The sequence below is a fragment of the Saimiri boliviensis genome, chromosome 18, assembly GCF_048565385.1.
Source record: "Saimiri boliviensis isolate mSaiBol1 chromosome 18, mSaiBol1.pri, whole genome shotgun sequence".
Lineage (NCBI taxonomy): Eukaryota > Metazoa > Chordata > Mammalia > Primates > Cebidae > Saimiri > Saimiri boliviensis.
Genome location: NC_133466.1, coordinates 2288548 through 2307376, shown reverse-complemented (window position 1 = coordinate 2307376; position 18829 = coordinate 2288548). Strand labels below are relative to the sequence as shown.

Below are 18829 nucleotides of genomic sequence, written 5' to 3'. Positions count from 1 at the left end.
TGAGAAAAAAAAAAAAAGAGGGTTTCACCTTGTTGGCCAGGCTGGCCTCAAACTCCTGACCTCATGATCCATCTGCCTTGGCTTCCCAAAGTCTTGGGATTACAGGGGTCAGCCACTGCGACCTGCTGAATTTTTGCTCTTGTTGCCCAGTCTGAAGTGCAATGGTGCCATCTTGGCTCAGGCAACCTCCACCTCATGGGTTCAAGGGATTCTCCTGCCTCAGCCTCCCGAGTAGCTGGGATTACAGGCACCTGCCACCATGAGAGATAGGGTTTCCCCATGGTTAGTCAGGCCTATCTTGAACTCCCAATCTCAGGCTATCTGCCCGCCTTGGCATTCCAAAGGGCTGGGATAATCGCAGTGGCAAAAGCCACCATGCCTGGCTTATTTATTTATTTATTTATTTATTTATTTATTTATTTATTTATTTTGAGATGGAGTTTTATTCTTGTTGCCCAGGCTGGAGCACAATGGCAAAATCTTGGCTCACCGCAACCTCCACTCCTGGGTTCAAGTGATTCTCCCACCTCAGCCTCGAGTAGCTGGGATTACAGGCATGCGCCACCGCGCCTGGTTAATTTTGTATTTTTAGTTGAGACTGGGTTCCTCCATGTTGGTCAGGCTGGTCTCGAACTCCCAACCTCAGGTGATCTGCCTGCTTCAGCCTCCCAAAGTGCTGGATTAAGGCCTGAGCCACCGTGCCCGGCCTCACTTGGTTTTAGTTTGCACTTCCCTAGTGACTGAAACTGCTGGGCATCTTTTCATGTGCTTGGTGGCCATGTGCCTGCCATCTTTGGAGACGTGTCTATTTTAGACCTTCACCCGGGTTTTAATTGGATTGTCTTAAGAGTCCTTTGTATGTCCTGGATATTAGACCCTTATCAGTTATGTGATGTTTCAAATATTCACTTTCATCCATTTTCACTCTCCTGACAGTGTCCTTATTGTATAAACATTTTATTTTATTTTTTTGAGACGGAATTTTAGTCTTGTGGGCCAGACTGGAGTGCAGTGGCAAGATCTCGGCTTGCTGCAACCTCTGCCTCCCAGGTCCCAGTGATTCTCCTGCCTCAGCCTCCTGAGTAGTTGGGATTACAGGCACGAGCCACCACACCTGGCTAATTTTGTGTTTTTAGTAGAGACAAGTTTTCACCATGTTGGCCAGGTTCTTCTCGAACTCCTGACCTCAGACGATCCACCTGCCTCAGCCTCCCAAAGTGCTGGGATTACAGGTGTGCCCGGCCATCAGACTCCTTTTATATGGGCAGTAATCTGTTCATGAGGGTAGAGTCCTTGCGACCGAATGACCTCCCAAAGATCCCACCACCTACTGCTATGATCCTGGGGGTGGGGAAATAACATACGAATGTTGGGGGGAGACCACCGTTCTCCCCATAGCAGGTGGGCTTCGGGGGGCAGAGGGCAGGGCTCCGTTCTCCCAGGGCCTGTCCACCAAGAGGGCCCCCGCCCACCAGCTGGGCCGTTTGGCGATTTTGCCAGGCAGACGGTTAATTCTGCAAAAAGGAAGAGAATCTCTGTCACCACCATCCCCGAGTTCACTGAGAAGAGCGATGCTGTCTGACACATACCCACCGTGGACTACAGTGGAGAGGCTAGACCAGGGAAACTGAGGCACAGCCAGTGGGGCAGGTTTGAGGCAAGAGGAGTGGGAGGGGAGAGAACAGGGACCCCACCCTCACGCCCTAGGCTGAGCAGGGGTGCTTTGGGGCTCACCGGGGCTCACCGGTGCTCAGGGCTGCCTCCCAGACCTGGACACCCATGTGGAATGGCCATCCCACCCTCAACAAGCAGAGGCAATTTCCTCTCCACAGTGGGTAAACTGAGGCCTAGTAAGGAAGCTGGTGGCCAGGAGGGTTCTAGGGTCCTCACAAAGTGTCCTGCAGAGACCTACACCTCCCCTGATGCCAGACCACCTGGCCAGGCTGTGGGACCAGGGCCTAGGGCCCTGGCCAGGGCTCCACGTCACCCAAGGCCATCCTGACTGCAGCTTCTGGCCTCTGGGAGCCTGGCACTTCCGGGGAGCCACAGGGGAAGGAGCCTCCATCTGCAGCAGGGGAGAAGGCACAGAATTCAGGCTTGTTTAAGGGGCCAAGGCTGAGCCCCCTCCAGCCCCTGCCCTGCTCTGCCATTGGGACCTGGCTTCTCCTGAATTCTGCATGCATCACACCGGGAGTGCCCGCTGTCTTTGCAGGCTGGGAACACCTGATGTGACCTGGGCACCCGAGGGGCACCCAGCACAGCAGGAGCCTGGACCTGGAGAGCTTCTGCCCTCTGCACATCAAGGCCTGAGTCATGGTTCTGCGCCTTAGCAGCTGCCTGACTCTGGCCAAGCTCTTCCCTACAGTGGGCCTCAGTTTCCACATCTGTGGATGGCACCAATCGCGATGAAGACCTAAGGAGATCATTCTGCTGATGGAGTGAGCGGAATCTCAAAGCTCTCAGGGCCCAGCCTGGGCAGGCCAGGCCTGCAGGCGTCCTAGGGCACAGCACGGGTGTGGGAGAAAGGACTGCCGAGCCCTTCTCCTCCATCTACGGGGTTCGGGGATGGAGCCCAATACTGTCCCAGAGCTCTGCTGCCCAGGCGCCTCTTGGGGAAACTGAGGCTCTGCCCCACAAAGGCATCAGCCCCACTGAAGACAGGGCCAAGTCCCTGGCCCCTCACTCCCCTCCGGGGGTCTGTGTCACCAGGGCCTCCTCCAGAGAGCCTTGGCGCTCCGGGTCGCCCTGGGGCAAGGGGCTGGGATGGAAAGCCCCACAGCATGGTGGAAAGTCCAGAATTCTACAGGGGCCTCTTTGTCAACCTCCATGCAAGAAGCTGGGTGACGCCTGCCCACAGGGGTCAGGCCCCAGCCCAGTGACACAGCTGTACCCGCAAAGATTTCAAGTCTTTTAAAAAAAGTAAAGTGCGGCCGGGCGTGGTGGCTCACGCCTGTAATCCAAGCACTTTGGAGGCCAAGGAGGGCGGATCACCCAAGGTCAGGAGTTCAAGACCAGCCTGACCAACATGGTGAAACCCCGTCTTTAAAAAAATAAATAAATAAGTGAAGTGCAGGCTTGGATGTTGCTTTTCAGTTTTTAATTCCCCTTGACCTACCTCTGGGCTAAGGCTTCCACTGACCCACTTAACCACCTGGGGCGAGAAGAGTCACCGCATTGCAGGAAGTGACTTCAGGGCAGGACGGCCTCACAGGAGAGAGGGGAGCCGGTCATCCCAAAGCTGTGTGAGCCGTTCCCTGGCACCCCGGGACCTTTCTGCATGGACAGTGGAGCCCATGGGCCTGAGGGTTGCCATGGAACTTGATGTTAGTGAGCCCTCCCCTGGTGAGACCCCGGACCACAGAGGAGCAAGGAAAACGGGGTGTTTCCCGTGCAGAGCGGGACTTCTGTGCAATTTCGGCCTGTGCTTATTCTAAATATTTTTGCCATAAACACAGAACTCCAGGGGAGAGGGCAAGAAACCCAGTGAGCCGAGGCCTGGCCCAGCTAGGGACAGGCTGTGCCTCTCAGAGCGGGCACCTGCAGGGTGGCCCACGAGGGTCTTCCCTGGCAGGGTCTGCAGAAGGCACAGTGCAGGGAGTGAGAGAGCACAGTCCACACACCGAGACACGGGCAGCAAGAGGGCCCTGCTCCCAGCTCAGAGCTCCTTGGCCACACCACACCTCAGCCAGCTTGTTCCGACCCTGATTCCGCACTGCCTGACACTCCACAGCCACCCTTGGCTGCTGAGATGGACCCCCTCCCCCATGGCTCCCCACGACAACCCCAGCAGTTGACCCCAGGCTGACCACCTCGGCCACCTCCTCTGGCCCCACCTTCCTCCCCAGGTTTGTCATCAAGCACCCCTGGAGTCTTGTCTGGAGGGATCTGAGCACGTGCAGAACATTCAGGGAGACGCTGGGGCTGGGGGCAGAAGGGGAAATCGAGACTGGGCCCTGGTCCAGAGGAGAGGTGCCCGCCGCTCCCATCCCGGACTCCGGCTGCCCGAGGACCAACCGCACACCTGCCCATGTGGGAATCTTGGTGGCATCTCTCACTGTGTCAGTGACCCCAGATGCAGGCTTCCTGGCACCTGTGTCAATTCTCACCCCTGACCCATGCTGGGCAGGGCACTTCCTTCTCAGGCTCAGGGGGAGCACTGTGCCCAGAGTCCTTCATGGTTCTCCGCAGCCTGCACACAGGGCCTGCCTCGCGGGCTGACCGCACAGACAAGGGGTCCGTATTATCAAGGCCTCTCGCTGAGGCCAGCCCCCTTGAGGGGGATTCAGCATCCCTGCAGGCCCCAGGCCCCTGCACCTGCTCCTGCTTTGCTGGGGGCACTGTCCCCACCCACGTCCACCTGGGACCCTCGTCTCCTGTCCACTGCGGCTCCTCTCTGGGGCGTCTTCCCAGACGCCCCGGAAGCTCCTGTCCAAGCCGCAGTGTCCCCCAGCCTCTGTCACCGGTCCTAGGAAGACCCCTTGGGAGCTCACACTCAGCGCCGCGCTCAGGGTCTCCGCCATGGGGCCAGCTGCCTTCCCTCTAAACACCTGGAGGAAGGAAGTAGGGGGTCAATGGGAACCTCCAACCCCAGGCGAATATACCCCTTTGGAAGATGAGGGAACCGAAGCTCAGAGGAGGAAAGGACTTGCCTGGTGTCACGCGGCCAGCCTAGGGTGGTGAAGTCAGGAGCCTCCCCGGCATCGCCCAGGGCTGCTTAGGGCGGGACACCAGCCCTACAGTCTCCTCCATCAGACTGGGACCCTGCATCTGGCTCCTCCCACAGCCCCAGGCAGGCCCCCAGTGGGGCTCTCAGCTTATGTGGAGGTACCCCAGGGATGCCACCCCGATCCAGCCTCCATGGAGGCTCCTGCAGGCCACTTGGAGGGGCCAGTGCACCCCGGCAGCCCCTGTCGGGCCCCTGAGCACGGAGCCTCCCCACCAAGGGCACCTGTTCCACCTTTGCCCCATTCCAGCAGGGCCCTCAGGGAGGCAGGACAGGGCCACATTCCGGAAGCCAGAGGCCTTTGAGCCCCGCCCAGAGCAAGTCTCAGTCCCCAGCCCCCAAGGCAGCTGCCCCGGTGGGTGAGTCAGGCTGGGCGAGGGAGAGCAGCGCCTCCATCACTCGGAAGCGTCCCCGCCGCAGGGAGGCCGAGGCTCTGGCCCTGATTGGGCATCAGGCGGAGTTGCCTTTGCGCTTTGCGTGGTCGCGGGGGTATAACAGGGGTGCGCGGGGCTGGCAGGCGGGGGACACCGGTGCACAGCCGGCGCGGACGCCCCACGGGCCCCCCGGGACCCCAGGCGAGGAGAGGGACTGCCAGCATCCCAGGACCCCCGCCCAGCCCCGAGCAGACCCCATGGCGGACGCGGTGCTGCGCCGGCTCCTGAGGCTGCACCGCACGGAGATCGCGGTGGCGGTGGACAGCGCCTTCCCCCTGCTGCACGCGCTGGCCGACCACGACGTGGTCCCCGAGGACAAGTTCCAGGTGGGCTCCCGCCCTCCCCTGCCCCCAGGTCCTGCGAGTCAGGGGCAGTCCTGAGGGAAGTTCCAGGAGGACCCCGCCCCGAGCCTCCCAGTCCCTCCCGTCCCCCCAGACCCGGCAGGGTGGCTCAGGCCTGTAATCCCAGCACTTTGGGAGGCCGAAGGGAGCGGATCACCTGAGGTTTGGAGTTCGAGACCAGCCTGACCAACATGTAAAAAACCTCATCTCTACTAAAAACACAAAATTAGCTGCGCATGGTGGCAGGCGCCTATAATCCCGGCTACTTGGAAAGCTGACGAAGGAGAATCACTTAAACCCAGGAGGTGGAGGTTGCGGTGAGCAGAGATCACGCCATTGCACTCCAGCCTGGGCAGCAAGAGTGAAACTCCATCTCAAAAAAAAAAAAAAAAAAAATGCAGAGTGCATGGCTCACACCTGTAATCCCAGCACTCTGAGAGGCCGAGGTGGGCGGATCACCTGAAGTTGGGAGTTTGAGACCAGGCTGACCAACATGGAGAAACCCCATCTCTTCTGAAAATACAAAAAAACTTAGCTGGGCATGGTGGCACATGCCTATAATCTTAGTTGCTCGGGAGACTGAGGCAGGAGAATTGCTTACCCAGGAGGCGGAGGTTGCAGCCAGCCAATATCACACCACTGCACTCCAGCCTGGGCAACAAGAGCAAAACTGTCTCAAAAAAAAGTTGGCTCCCTTCCCACAGCCATCCCCGCACCTCACCCCCAAGCCAAAGGAATGGCCTCCAGGACAAGTTTCTCCTCAACACCCTGTGCAACCACCTGATCCCACCACAAGCCGAGGAGCTGGGTGTGGAGGTGCCCAGGTCTCCAGTGCCTCTGCATAGGAGTGCCCACCTCTAGTCATGGTGGAGGCAGGCAGGCCACAGGGTGTGGGTGAGCATGGCAGGGACCCTCATGCCACCCACTGCAGGAGACGCTTCGTCTGAAGGAGAAGGAGGGCTGCCCCCAGGCCTTCCACGCCCTCCTGTCCTGGCTGCTGACGCAGGACTCCGCAGCCATCCTGGACTTCTGGAGGGTTCTGTTTAAGGACTACAACCTGGAGCGCTATGGCCGGCTGCAGCCCATCCTCGACAGCTTCCCCAGAGGTGGGTGCTGGGGGGCCTGGGGCAGCGGCTGTCACTTGTTCAGCCCAGCTGGACTGCAGCCGGAGTGGTGTTTGGGGAGCCCGTGGGTGGTGCCCCAGGATGGGCTTGGATCCCAGGAGGCGAAGGGCCTAGGCCTCACCCACGTGGCCAGGGTGGCCAGTTCTGGGGCCCAGCCTCCCCTGCAGAAAAGTCTGAGGCTGGGACCCTGCTTCTGCCCCTGAGCTGCAGATGTGGACCTCAGCCGGCCCCGGAAGGGGGGGAAGCCCCCTGCCGTCCCCAAGGCTTTGGTGCCGCCACCCAGGCTCCCCGCCAAGAGGAAGGCCTCAGAAGAGGCTCGAGCTGCTGCGCCAGCAGCGCTGACTCCAAGGGCCACCTCCAGCCCAGGTACCCAGCAAGGGAAGCCAGCCGGGGGCTCCAGTCTTCCCCAGGAGCCTGTGCCCCCTCCCCACCTGGGCTCCCACTCACTGGGGTGGAGCCAGCCTGCCGGGGGCTGTGGAGGTCCCCTCTGGGTACTAGACCCACACACTGGACCAGCCTCTCAGCCCCTTCCTGCCCGAAGGCTCCCCGGGGCTGGCAAAGTAGGCACGTGGGTTTTATTTGCTTTCTGCTGAGGGGAAACCAGAGCCCCGCAAAGGGAAGGACCCACGGGAGGCCAGGATACCCAGGGCTGGACCCCACTCCACACCCTCCCACCTCGGGCCCCTGCCCACCAGCACTTACCCCCACCGAGAGGGAGGCCAGGCTGCCCCCAGCTTCCCCATCCAGGCTCTCAGCTGAAGGCCAAGCCCCACCGAAAGCCGGAGAGCAGCGCAGAGCAGCAGCGCCTTCCGCTCGGGAACGGTGAGCAGGGCCCGGGGGGAGTGCCTCCCTTCTCCCTGGCCAGGGACAAGGGGTATGGGGTCAGAGCAGGGCCTGCCCTCTGAGGGCCTGTCCTGGGGACTGGGAACAACGTGCTGGCCTGGCATGCAAGGGCCAGCCCAAGGGCCTGAGAGGCACCGCCAGACCCAGGAAGGGGACATCCTGGCTCCAAGCATGATCTTGCCAGTCACCTCCGCCCCCCTGCACCCCGGTTCTGGGACCCCCTTCTCAGGCACCCCACCTCTACCCGTCCATTCCCTATCCTTCAGGATGAGTCCAGACACTTCTTCCTCCAGAACATCATCCCTGGCCCCCAGCTGCAGGCAGACTGGACCCTTCCCATTTCCTCTCATTCCTTCCCGGGGCACTGGACCCCAGAGATGCCCTCTGCCCACCGCTGTCCTCCCTGAGGGCAGAGACTAGGAACTCTGTGTCCCTCCCAGCACAACGCAGGGCCCATGTCATGGGGGGCCTGGTCATTAGTCATTCCTTCCTATCCATGCATCAGCTCCACTGACAGTGCCACCCCCAGCACACACACGAGTGCACACACAAACACACACATTCACGTGTCTCTGCATTTACCTGTGGGCTGTCTGCACGTGGCAGGACTGGGTCCCCTCCTCTGCCCGTCCTGGCTGGAAGGAGAGGCCTCTGCAGCCAGGTACCGTCTGCTCCTGCTATGGAGGATGTGCTTGGGAACAGTCTTCCTCACGGGTGACCCCAATGGGTGGTCCCTTTCCCAGGGATTCAGACCATGTCAGCTTCAGTCCAGAGAGCTGTGACCGTGTCCTCCGGGGACGTCCCGGGAGCCCGAGGGGCCATGGAGGGGATCCTCATCCAGCAAGTGTTTGAGTCAGGTAGGCGCTGTGGTGGGGAGTGCGGCTGACGGGGAGACCCAGGCCCCAAGATGGAAGGAGGACCCCGCCCTTTGCACCCTTGTGGTCCTACAGCAGACAGAGCTGTGGCTCAGGTAGCCAGAGTTTCTGCCTATGGTTCTTCTGACTTTGGAGGAGAAGGGTGGGCACTGACGTCTCCCTGTTGGGGGGGTCTTCTGTGAGGCCGGTGGTCCAGGCATGCATCCCAGCTCAGGGTGCACAGCACTCCCCATCACCTCCAACCACCCGCAAGGGCCCTCCTGGGCCATGGGGTTGCATCCTTAGAAAGTTCTGCTGGTGCTGATGAGGACCTCCAGAGAGTCTGCACTCCAACCAGGACAGCCTGCCGCGCCCTCGCCCCCATACCCTGGCCAGCCTGCCGCGCCCTCGCCCCCATACCCTGGCCAGCCGCCGACCCCATGCAATCATCAGCACCATCTGACCAGGGCATAGCAGGGCTGCTGGCGGCAGGCCCACCGTGCCATTGGGGCATTTGATCTACAGTCCCTGCACGGTGTTTCTTTGGTGATGGACACGGGCTGGGGACACCGAGGGCAGCCGGGGCTCTGGTGTTGCACATCTCGGAGGGCCCCAGGGCCCCTGTGTTACTTGCTAAGGCTGTTGGACCAAATTGGCACAAGCTGGAGGCTTAAAACAACAGAATGCCAAGGTCCGGGCATCCCGGCCGCGCTCCTCTGGGTGCTCGAGGGAAGTCTTTCCTTGTCCCTCCCAGCTGCTGGCTGTTATGGGGGTGCCTGTGCCCTTGCTCCCGGGCTCAGGACCCTACCACTCCAAGGTCTGCCTCTGCGGTCACACAGCTGTCTCCCGTGTGTCCCATTTTTGTAAGGACACCAGTGATTGAACTTATGGTCCAGCGCGACCTCATATTAAGTAACCACATCTAGGAAGACCCCAGTTCCAAGTAAGGTCACACTCTGAGGTTCTGGGTGGACGTGAACTTTGGGGGACACTATTGAACCCCCTTGTGTAGACAGCCCCAGGACAATCTTCGGGCCTGAGTCGCCGGCAGGTGGGGGTGGGCTGGAGGAATGCAGGCTGGGGAGCGCCACGTGTCCCTGAGAGGCCCCAAGCCAGGGCCTGCACCCGGCACGTCCTGCTGGGCGGGCGAGGCAGGACCATTCGGTGTCTCCTCCCAGGAAGCTCCAAGAAGTGCATCCAGGTCGGGGGGGAGTTTTACCCCCCCAGCAAGTTCGAAGATCCCGGTGGGAAGAGCAAGGCCCGCAGCAGCGGTGGCCTGAAGCCTCTGGTTCGAGCCAAGGGAGCCCAGGGCGCTGCCCCCGTAAGCAACGCCTGCCCCTGGGGAGCCTGGCTCCTGATATACCCCCGCCGAGGAACAGCGTGTCCTCCGGGGGGCAATAGCTCTGCTGGGGGCTGGGGGCTGCTGCCAAGATGCCGGGCGCCACAGCCACGTGCACCCTTGCTGCCCAGGCCGCCCCCATTGCTGACGCTCTGTTCCTTGCAGGGTGGAGGTGAGCCTAGGCTGGGCCAGCAGGGCAGGGTTCCCGCCCCTCCGGCCCTCCCCAGTGACCCCCAGCCCCACCAGGTAATGCCCTAGAGCACAGGAGGACCTGTCTGCCCGGCTCCCCTCGGGCAGGTCCTGCTGCCTCCGCCTTGCCCCAGGCACTCAGGCACGAGCACCAGGGCCCGAGCCCCTCCCCACAGGGTAGAGCTCTTTTTCCATAATAGACAGTGTTTTTCCTCATAATATACAATTATAATATTATTTTAAATAAGTCAGAGAAAATGAGGTCCTCTCAGGTGTTTGGCCCAGGCTGTACCCCGACAATCTCCGATGGGCACAGTGAGGTCACTGCTGCGTAGGACCAGCCTAGCCTGGGTGTCTGGGGGGCCCCTGAAGGCAGAGCAGGCACCATCGAGGCAGGGCGCCAGGAGGGTGGGGCGGAGGGCGGAGGGTTCAGCAGGCGCTGAGGTCAGGAGGGGCTCCCTGGGCCTGGCCCCACTGCCCCGTGAGGAAGGGCGTGTGTATAGCTCCCAGGAACACAGCAGCCCTCGAGAAACCGGGTTTTCTTCCCAATAAGGATGGCAGGTGTATGTCAGAGACGAGATGGACAGGAAGCAGGGGGTCAGGGTGGAATTTCAGGCCCCAGCAGCATTGGGGCAGGGCAGAGCCTGGGGAGCTCAGGCCCCCAGAGACTCTGCGGGGAGCTGTTTCCGGGAGGTGGCTGTCAGGAGGGGGCTGCACCCCAGCCCCCTCTTCCCCGTCCCAGAAGAACGAGGACGAGTGTGCCGTGTGCCGGGACGGCGGGGAGCTCCTCTGCTGTGACGGCTGCCCTCGAGCCTTCCACCTGGCCTGCCTGTCCCCGCCGCTACGGGACATCCCCAGGTGAGCCAGCACCTCTGCCAGTGCAAACAGGCGTCCCGCTTCACGGCCACCTCCGCCCGCTGACGCCGAAGGGAAGCCACCCAGAAGCTCTCCCATCCATGAGTAGCCTGCCCCCACCCCAGAGTCCCACCCCAGACAGGGCTGGGGAGCACAGAGGCCACAGAGCTGCACCCCCAAAGGCAAGTGGGACTTTACTAATGTCCAGGACCCCGGGCTTAGCGGGGCTGGGAGGCCTTCTCTGTGTTCACACCCCGGCGCCCCCTCCCCACAGCACAGTGGGCCCTGTCCCCACCCCAACCCCACAGGACGTGGCAGCCTGTGGGAGGAAGAGCTCTGTGTGGAGTGGGGACCCCACGTTTCAGCGAGGCTCTGCCCCAGGCCCCCTCTCAGCCTCACACAGCATCACTAGAATAAGGGGCGCAGCAGGGGGCATCCTTCGGCTCCTTCTTTGTTTTTTTTTTGAGACGGAGTTTCGCTCTTGTTACCCAGGCTGGAGTGCAATGGCGCAATCTCGGCTCACTGCAACCTCCGCCTCCTGGGTTCAGGCAAATCTCCTGCCTCAGCCTCCTGAGTAGCTGGGATTACAGGCACGCGCCACCATGCCCAGCTAGTGTTTTGTATTTTTAGTAGAGACGGGGTTTCACCATGTTGACCAGGATGGTCTCGATCTCTCGACCTCGTGATCCACCCGCCTCGGCCTCCCAAAGTGCTGGGATTACAGGCTTGAGCCACCGCGCCCGGCCCCTTCGGCTCCTTCTGAAGCCCTCTCCTTTCTGTCTCTCCCTGCCCTTGTTCTGCCGGGCGCCATTCCCCTGAAGGAAACAGGGGTGGGTCCCGGGACATCCACAGTCAGCTTGGGGAGGCCCCTAGCAGGGCCCTGAGAGGCAGGTATGGCCACTGCACTGGAGATTCTGGGGTTCATCAGAGAAGCACGCCAAGGGGCCCCTGATCACGCTGGCCAGGGCAACCCCACATGGGCAAATGTCCCCTGCTGGGCTCTCCCTGCCCGAGTCTCTGCCCAGCTCCCCGCTGTGCCTTGGTTTCCCCTCTGTACAAGGACTGTGGAGCCCTAGGGCCCCGTCCTTGGGTTTGGGGATCTGTCACTCCCTGACTTGTTCTGTATCTCTGACTGGTGGACACACGAGCAGTGGGACCTGGAGGTGCTCCAGCTGCCTGCAGGCGACAGTCCCTGTGATGCGGCCGCGGGCAGAGGAGCCCCGGCCCCAGGAGCCACCCGTGGAGACCCCGGTACGGCCACGCCCACTCCATGCCCGGCCACCCCTCTTGTCCGCCTGCCCCCTGGAGTCCTATGGGACAGGCCGGCCCCAGCCATAGCACTGTCTCCCCGCAAGGCCCAAGCCTGGTCCTGGTGGTCTCCCGCGGCGGAGCCCCCATCACGGTTCCTGCCGGCCTGAACCCAGCTTCCACCTGTGGGGCCCGCCCGGGGGAGGCACGGTGAGCACTGAGAAGGCCCCAGAGCTGTGCTCCTCTGGCTGCTGCTGCGAAGACAGCGGCCCCGTGCACGCCCCGTGCAGACCCAGCGTCCCCTCCCCCAGCCCTGAGGAGGGAGGACCCCAGGGCCGGGAAGAGCCACAGGCATTTCCCACCCAGCGTGGATGCCTTCCGCCACGCGGGCCTCCGCCCGTACCCTGCCACCCGGGTTTCAGGGTCCCAGCAGTCACCAGCTGCAGGGTGGTGCCCCTCTGAATGCTGCCCCTCGGGTTCCAGCTCCCCCTGGGGCTGAGGTCGGCGGGAGAAGAGGTGAGGGGCCCACCCGGGGAGCCCCCAGCCGGCATGGACATGGCTCTCATCCACAAGCACCTGCCAGCCCTGCCTCCTGCAGCCCCCCTGCCAGGGCTCGACCCCTCGGCCCTGCACCCTCTACTGTGTGGGAGCCCTGAGGGGCAGCAGGTGAGCCGGGAGTGGGGGTCAGGGTGGGAGCCCAGGACACACAGGGCTGAAGTCACCTGAAACGGAAGAAGACGGAGGCACAGGGCCTGGGGCTGTGGGGGGAGTGTGGGGGCTGGTGGGGGGAGTGTGGGGGGCTGTGAGGGGAGCGGGGGCAGCATGGGGGCTGTGGGGGACTGTGGGGGGCTGTAGGGGGCTGTGAGGGGAGCATGGGGGGCTGTGGGGGGAGCGGGGGGAGCGTGGGGGGAGCGTGGGGGGCTGTGGGGGGAGCGTGGGGTGCTGTGAGGGGAAGGGGAGGCTCCTGGACACATCCTCACATTGCTCCTGGACCCTCACTCCAGCTCCTGGCCCTGGGCATCACTGCTTCCCAAACAAGGCAGGACAATGAAGGGAGGATGACTCAGTGCCAGTGGGAGCCCAGCTCGCCCGGCCTCATCCCCCATCACGTCTCACGCCCTCACCACTGTGCCCATCCCCCCACCGCACCTCATCCCCTCCACCACTGCACCTCATCGCCCCCCACCTCGCCTGATCTCCCCCACTGAAGCCCTGTGGGCAACGCCCTTCGAGAGACCCCCGAACTCAGCCCCGAAGGAGACTGGCCCACCAAGCGGGAGAGAGGCTGGGCTCCTGGCTTGCCTGAGGGCGCTGGCGAGGCCCCCCCTCCTGGGACCGGATGGTCCCGCTGTCCCGCAGTCTCTGAGCAGCACCACAGGCTTCGCACCCACGCCCAGGCCCGCCGTCCATTCCTGAGGGGTCCCAGGGGAGAGCTGGGAGGCCACCGCCCTCCTCACCCCTCACTACTGCCTCCTGCAGCACCCGGCTCCCGGCGCGCGGTGCGGGGTGTGTGGAGATGGCACAGACGCGCTTCGGTGTGCCCACTGCGCCGCCGCCTTCCACTGGCGCTGCCACTTCCCGGCGGGCGCCCCCCAGGCAGGGTGAGTGCCGTTCACACGGACGCCCCAGCCCACACCCTACACCCCACCCCACCCCACACCCCCACCCTACACCCCACCCCACCCCACAACCCACCTGCACCCTACACCCCACTCCTCCCCCACCCCCACCCTACACCCCACCCCACCCCTCACCCACACCCAAGCCCTACACCGCACACCACCCCTCATCCACACCCACACTCTACGCCCACCCACCTTCACCCTACACCCTACCCCACACCACAGCTCTCCCCATATCCCAGAGGTCCTATCCCCCACTCACCAGCCACGCCCACACCCACTCCCATACCCCTGAGGGGGCACTCCTGCTCCCCACAAGCCTGGCAGCCCCTCCTCCTCTGCCTCAGGACAGGCCTTCGCTGCAGATCCTGCTCAGGAGACGTAACCCCGGCCCCTGTGGAGGGGGTGCTGGCCCCCAGCCCTGCCCACCTGGGCCCCGGGCCCGCCAAGGTCAGTGCCACAGGGACCCTCCACGTGTGCTGGTGGGGTGGGGTGGGGGCCCCTTGGGTTGCAAGTGGGGAGAGCACATCTCAGGGCAGACCCTGGGTGCCCGCTTCGAGGGTTTGTACCACACCCACTGACCAAGTGCTCATTTGTAGAAAATATTTTCCCTTCTTGGCCCGGCGAGGTGGCTCACGCCTGTAATCCCAGCACTTTGGGAGGCTGACACGAGCCGATCCTGAGGTCAGGAGTTCAAGACCAGCCTGGCCAACACGGTGAAACCCTGTCTCAACTAAAAATACAAAAATTAGCTGGGCGTGGTGGCTAAATTTACAGGCACCTGTAATCCCAGCGACTCGGGAGGCTGAAGCAGGAGAATCGCTTGAACCTGGGATGTGGAGGTTGCAGTGAGCTGAGATTGTGCCACTGCACTCCAGCCTGGGCAACAAGAGTAAAACTCCATCTCAAAACATATTTGTATATATTTTCCATCAAACGAACTCTTTTTTGCAGCTTAAATATAGTTAAAAAGGAAGCTCCTAGCCGAGGGTTGGTGATGGTGAGATCATGGTTGGCTTTGAGGGCCTCACGGCACGGGCCTGAGAGTCTGCCAGGGCACCCTGGGGGGTTAGGGGAGAGCAGGAGCACGTGGCCTGCAGGAGCAGACCCCCACCCTGTGTGGCCCCTCCAGGCTGTCTCACCCGAAGTCCTCCCTGGGGCCAGGACCCACCCCATTTTGTGGCCAGAGCTCTCCCAGAGAGGCAGAGTGACACCAGGTCCAGCCAGTAGCTCTTCCTGTCCTCCTATTCTGGTGTCAGAGAGGGCCCGGGTGGTGGAGAGACCCGTGACTGCTGGGGTGGCCGGGCTTGCCTTGGAGGTGGATGTGGGGGAGGCTCAAGTCCCTGCTCCACGAACCTCCAGGGGTGCTGGCCTCTTGCCTTGACTGTCCCTAGCAGAGGCCTCCTGAGCACGTCCCAGCTGCCGTGGAACCTTTAGGGATCCTGGGTGATTACACGTCCCACCCGCTCCATGTGGCTCCTGCTCCCTCCCAGCTGTGCCCCCACCCTGTATACACTGTGTGGGTGACAGCCCACCTGGCATGGTACTCCCCGGGAGGGTGTCAGGCCACCCCGGCATGGTATTCCCCAAGATGACAGCCCACCTGGCATGGTACTCCCCAGGAGGGTGACAGGCCACCCCGGCATGGTACTCCCCAGGAGGGTGACAGCCCACCCGGCATGGTACTCCCCAGGAGGGTGACAGCCCACCCGGCATGGTACTCCCCAGGAGGACGACATCCTGCCTGGCATGCAGGCTCTGGCCTGGCATGACACAAGCCTCAGACCAAGCTCTGCCCTTCGGGGCTCATGTGGAATACTGTCCCCTTCCTTCTGGAAGCCTCCCTCTGTGTGTCTGGGGGCGCAGCCAGGCCTAAAGCAGACGCCCCCTCCCCTGCCCAGGTAGTCTTCCTGCGGCTGCTCAAGCAGGGATCCTCATCATTGACCTCCTGGGCTCTCGGTCCCCGTCATTGACCCCCTGGGCTCTCGGTACCTGTCATTGACCTCCTGGGCTCTCGGTCCTCGTCATTGACCTCCTGGGCTCTCGGTCCCCGTCATTGACCCCCTGGGCTCTCGGTCCTCGTCACTGACCTCCTGGGCTCTGTCTCTGAACGGCAGGGCCTCTTTCTCTTCACCGTGGTGTGAAACGTGGCGCCAAGTTAGAGGAAACGTCCTGCTGGGCCCCTCCGCAGCCCGCGCCCTTCCCTGGGGAAGGTTGTGTGTAGCGCTGACCCCGTCTTGAGTAGGTCTCCCACCCCCTGACAGCATCCTTAGGACCAGGGAGCATCCGGGGACTTTCCCTCCAGACCCAGCAGCGCCCCCCGCAACCAGGCAGGGCTGCAGAGCCTTGCGCTCCCAGCGTTCACCGGAGTGGAGGGGCTGACATGTGGCTGTTTCGGGTTACAAATGGGTGATTCCACTAATATGGTCTCCTCTCTGCAGGGGATGCCCGCCTGGGGACCTCCCCCACTCTGACCGCTCACCCAGGGCATGGCTGGCCTTGGTGGTACTTGCTGGGGTGGGGCTGACATGGACCAGGCACTTTCCTCTCTGGGCCTCAGGCTTCCACCCCAGAGTGGGGGCTCCTTGCTGGTTCCCTGAGTCCCCTTGCTTTCCCCAGGAGGCCGCGCAGTATGGAGGCTGCCTGGGGGCCTTGGGCAGCTGGTTTCCCAGTGGGCAGGACCCTGGGCAGGCATCCCCAGCCCCCTCATGCCACCTGATGCCCCTGCCCCCAAAGGAGCTGGGTGTAAGAATTCCCATCTCAGTGGGGGAAGCACCCCCGAGGCCCTAGGCCCTGTGGCCTCTGTGGGGAGTCCCGCTTGTGTGCCCCGAGGGCTGTGGGAGTTGGGTTGACCTCTTCTCTTTCCTGGGTTCCAGGATGACACTGCCGGTCAGCAGCCCACTCTGCACAGCGGTGACCTGGAGTCCCTCCTGAGCGAGGTAACTGATGCCTCCTCTGGCCTCCTCGGCCCCTGCCGTTCCTCCACTCGCCTCTCCCACCTCAGCCGCCAACCAGGCTCTCCACTCTGGGCATGCTGAAGACTGCAGGCCCCCGCCGCTGCTGAGCCCCTGGCACCCCCTACAGGCGCCTCCCAGCCCCCCACAGGAGCCCCAGCACTGCTGAGCCCCCGGCACCCCCCACAGGAGCCCCCCAGCCCCCCCACAGGAGCCCCAGCGCTGCTGAGCCCCCGGCACTCCCCACAGGAGCCCCCCAGCCCCCCCACAGGAGCCCCAGCACTGCTGAGCCCCCGGCACCTCCCACAGGAGCCCCCCAGCCCCCCCACAGGAGCCCCAGCGCTGCTGAGCCCCTGGCACCCCCCACAGGAGCCCCCCAGCCCCCCCACAGGAGCCCCAGCACTGCTGAGCCCCTGGCACCCCCCACAGGAGCCCCCCAGCCCCCCCACAGGAGCCCCAGCACTGCTGAGCCCCCGGCACCCCCCACAGGAGCCCCCCAGCCCCCTCACAGGAGCCCCAGCGCTGCTGAGCCCCCGGCACCCCCCACAGGAGCCCCCCAGCCCCCTCACAGGAGCCCCAGCGCTGCTGAACCCCTGGCACCCCCCACAGATGCCCCCCAGTCCCATCCACAGGAGCCTCCCCGTCCCCTCCCCCCCACAGGAGCCCAGTACTGCTGAGCCCCCCGCAGCTCCTCGCTGAGCACCTGGACCCTGGCAGGCAGAGGCTGGAGCGCCAGGCCGGCTCAAGATCCACTCTCCCCGGGGAGGGTGCGGTGTGGAGCAGTGGGGAGGGCCCAGCCCAGACCCTGTCCCTCCATCCCTCCGAGAGCTGCTTGCTCCTCCCTCTCCGGCCTCTCTAAGCTGCGATGGGGAGGTCGAACCTGGGGAAATGTGACTGTAAAGGGCTCTGTTTTTGACAAGAGGAGAAGCGCCTCCAGCCTCCACGTGTTCCCCTCAGTGTCTGGCGCGGTGTCTGGGAGTCCTAGCTGACCATGGGGTGGGGGTCCTGCCCTGCACAGTGGCGTTCCCCACACACCCTGATGGTGCTGGTGTCGAGAGAGCCCTGGGGCCTGGGAGTGGGCGAGGGGACCTGGTGCTGGGTAAGGGTGCTGCCGCTCTGGACGGAGTCCCTGGATATACCTGGAGAGAGGAGGGGTGGGCTCACAGCCTCTCTGGGGCTTATTCTGCTGGCACCATGGGCCCTGTGGCCCCATCATGCGGGAGCATCAGGCTCCTGAGCAGAACGAGAAGCAGCTGGCCCTGACTCCTCACCCTGAAGGGGCCACCCAAGGAGGTGGAAGTGCCACAGGGTAGTGCCACGGGGTAGTGCCACAGGTGACGGGGTGCGGTGAAATCCACAGGATGGGTCCTCCCCAGACTGGCCTGTGCTGTGGAGCCTCTGGCCTGTTTCTCCACCTTTGAATTAAAGGGAAGGTTGGATGGTGACTTCTAATGAAAGCCACGATCCTGTGGCCGTGGCAGGGCCACACCTGGAGTTCTCACTGTTGCTCTGTTCCACAGCACGCTTTTGATGGCATCCTGCAGTGGGCCATCCAGAGCATGGCCCGCCCGCTGGCGGAGGCGGCCCCCTTCCCTTCCTGATGCTGGACCGCCAGGATAGCAGGTGGCCTGGAGCTGCCCTCCCTCCCACCGGGCAGCAGACGGCGCTGAGCTCCCCCTCACGCCACACAGCTCTGATCAGAGGGCGCCGAGAAGGACACCTCCTCCCTTAGCCCTGGAAGCCGGCTGGCTGGGACCAACAAGCAGGGGCCGAACCACGTCTTGTCCTCGGCTGCAAACACAGCCCTGTGTTGAGGGGACAGTAGCCCTCACTCCTGGAAATTAAAACCTGTGGTTTTGAGTTGCTTGTTGGGGGGGCATTTGTTTGGAGTGTTCCTTCACCTGGTGCCTGAAGTGTTGGCCATGCTGGAAGGGAGCCTGCCTAAGGGGAGAGCAGTGCCTGTGGGTGGGAGTCACACCAACAAGCCCACAGGCTCTGTCCCCTGCCTCCCTCTGCCCCCCAGCAACACCCAAGCCCTGGCTGTGGCCCTAAGGTGCTGCGTGGTCCAGCCCCACCCCACCCCAGCCTCCACCCTGGCTGTGCTCTTGGCCTCCCTCTGTTCCCTAAGCAGCCAGGCTCGTTCCTACCTGCTGGCCTCCACACGGGTGTTCCCTCTGCCTGCAGGTTCCTTCCCCTGGGGCTCTGAGTCTAGCTTCTCATCATTGACATCTCAGCTCCAATGTCATTTCCTCATTCATTCATTGATTTAAGAAATCTTTTTTTGGCCGGGCGTGGTGGCTCAA

At 62.9% G+C, this 18829-nt stretch overlaps 1 protein-coding gene across 1 annotated transcript; it reads left to right on the top strand.

Moving 5' to 3' along the window:
* Nucleotides 1–5188: 5188 nt before the first annotated feature.
* AIRE (autoimmune regulator) lies at nt 5189–18373 on the top strand. The gene is made up of 14 exons (XM_039480418.2): nt 5189–5483; nt 6430–6604; nt 6833–6988; nt 7370–7444; nt 8209–8322; nt 9498–9640; nt 9824–9904; nt 10590–10705; nt 11854–11953; nt 12434–12616; nt 13430–13551; nt 13920–14022; nt 16449–16511; nt 18047–18373. Exons 1-14 carry the CDS (start codon nt 5355–5357, stop codon nt 18125–18127), a joined length of 1641 nt encoding a protein of 546 aa, XP_039336352.2. The 5' UTR covers nt 5189–5354; the 3' UTR covers nt 18128–18373.
* Nucleotides 18374–18829: the final 456 nt, after the last annotated feature.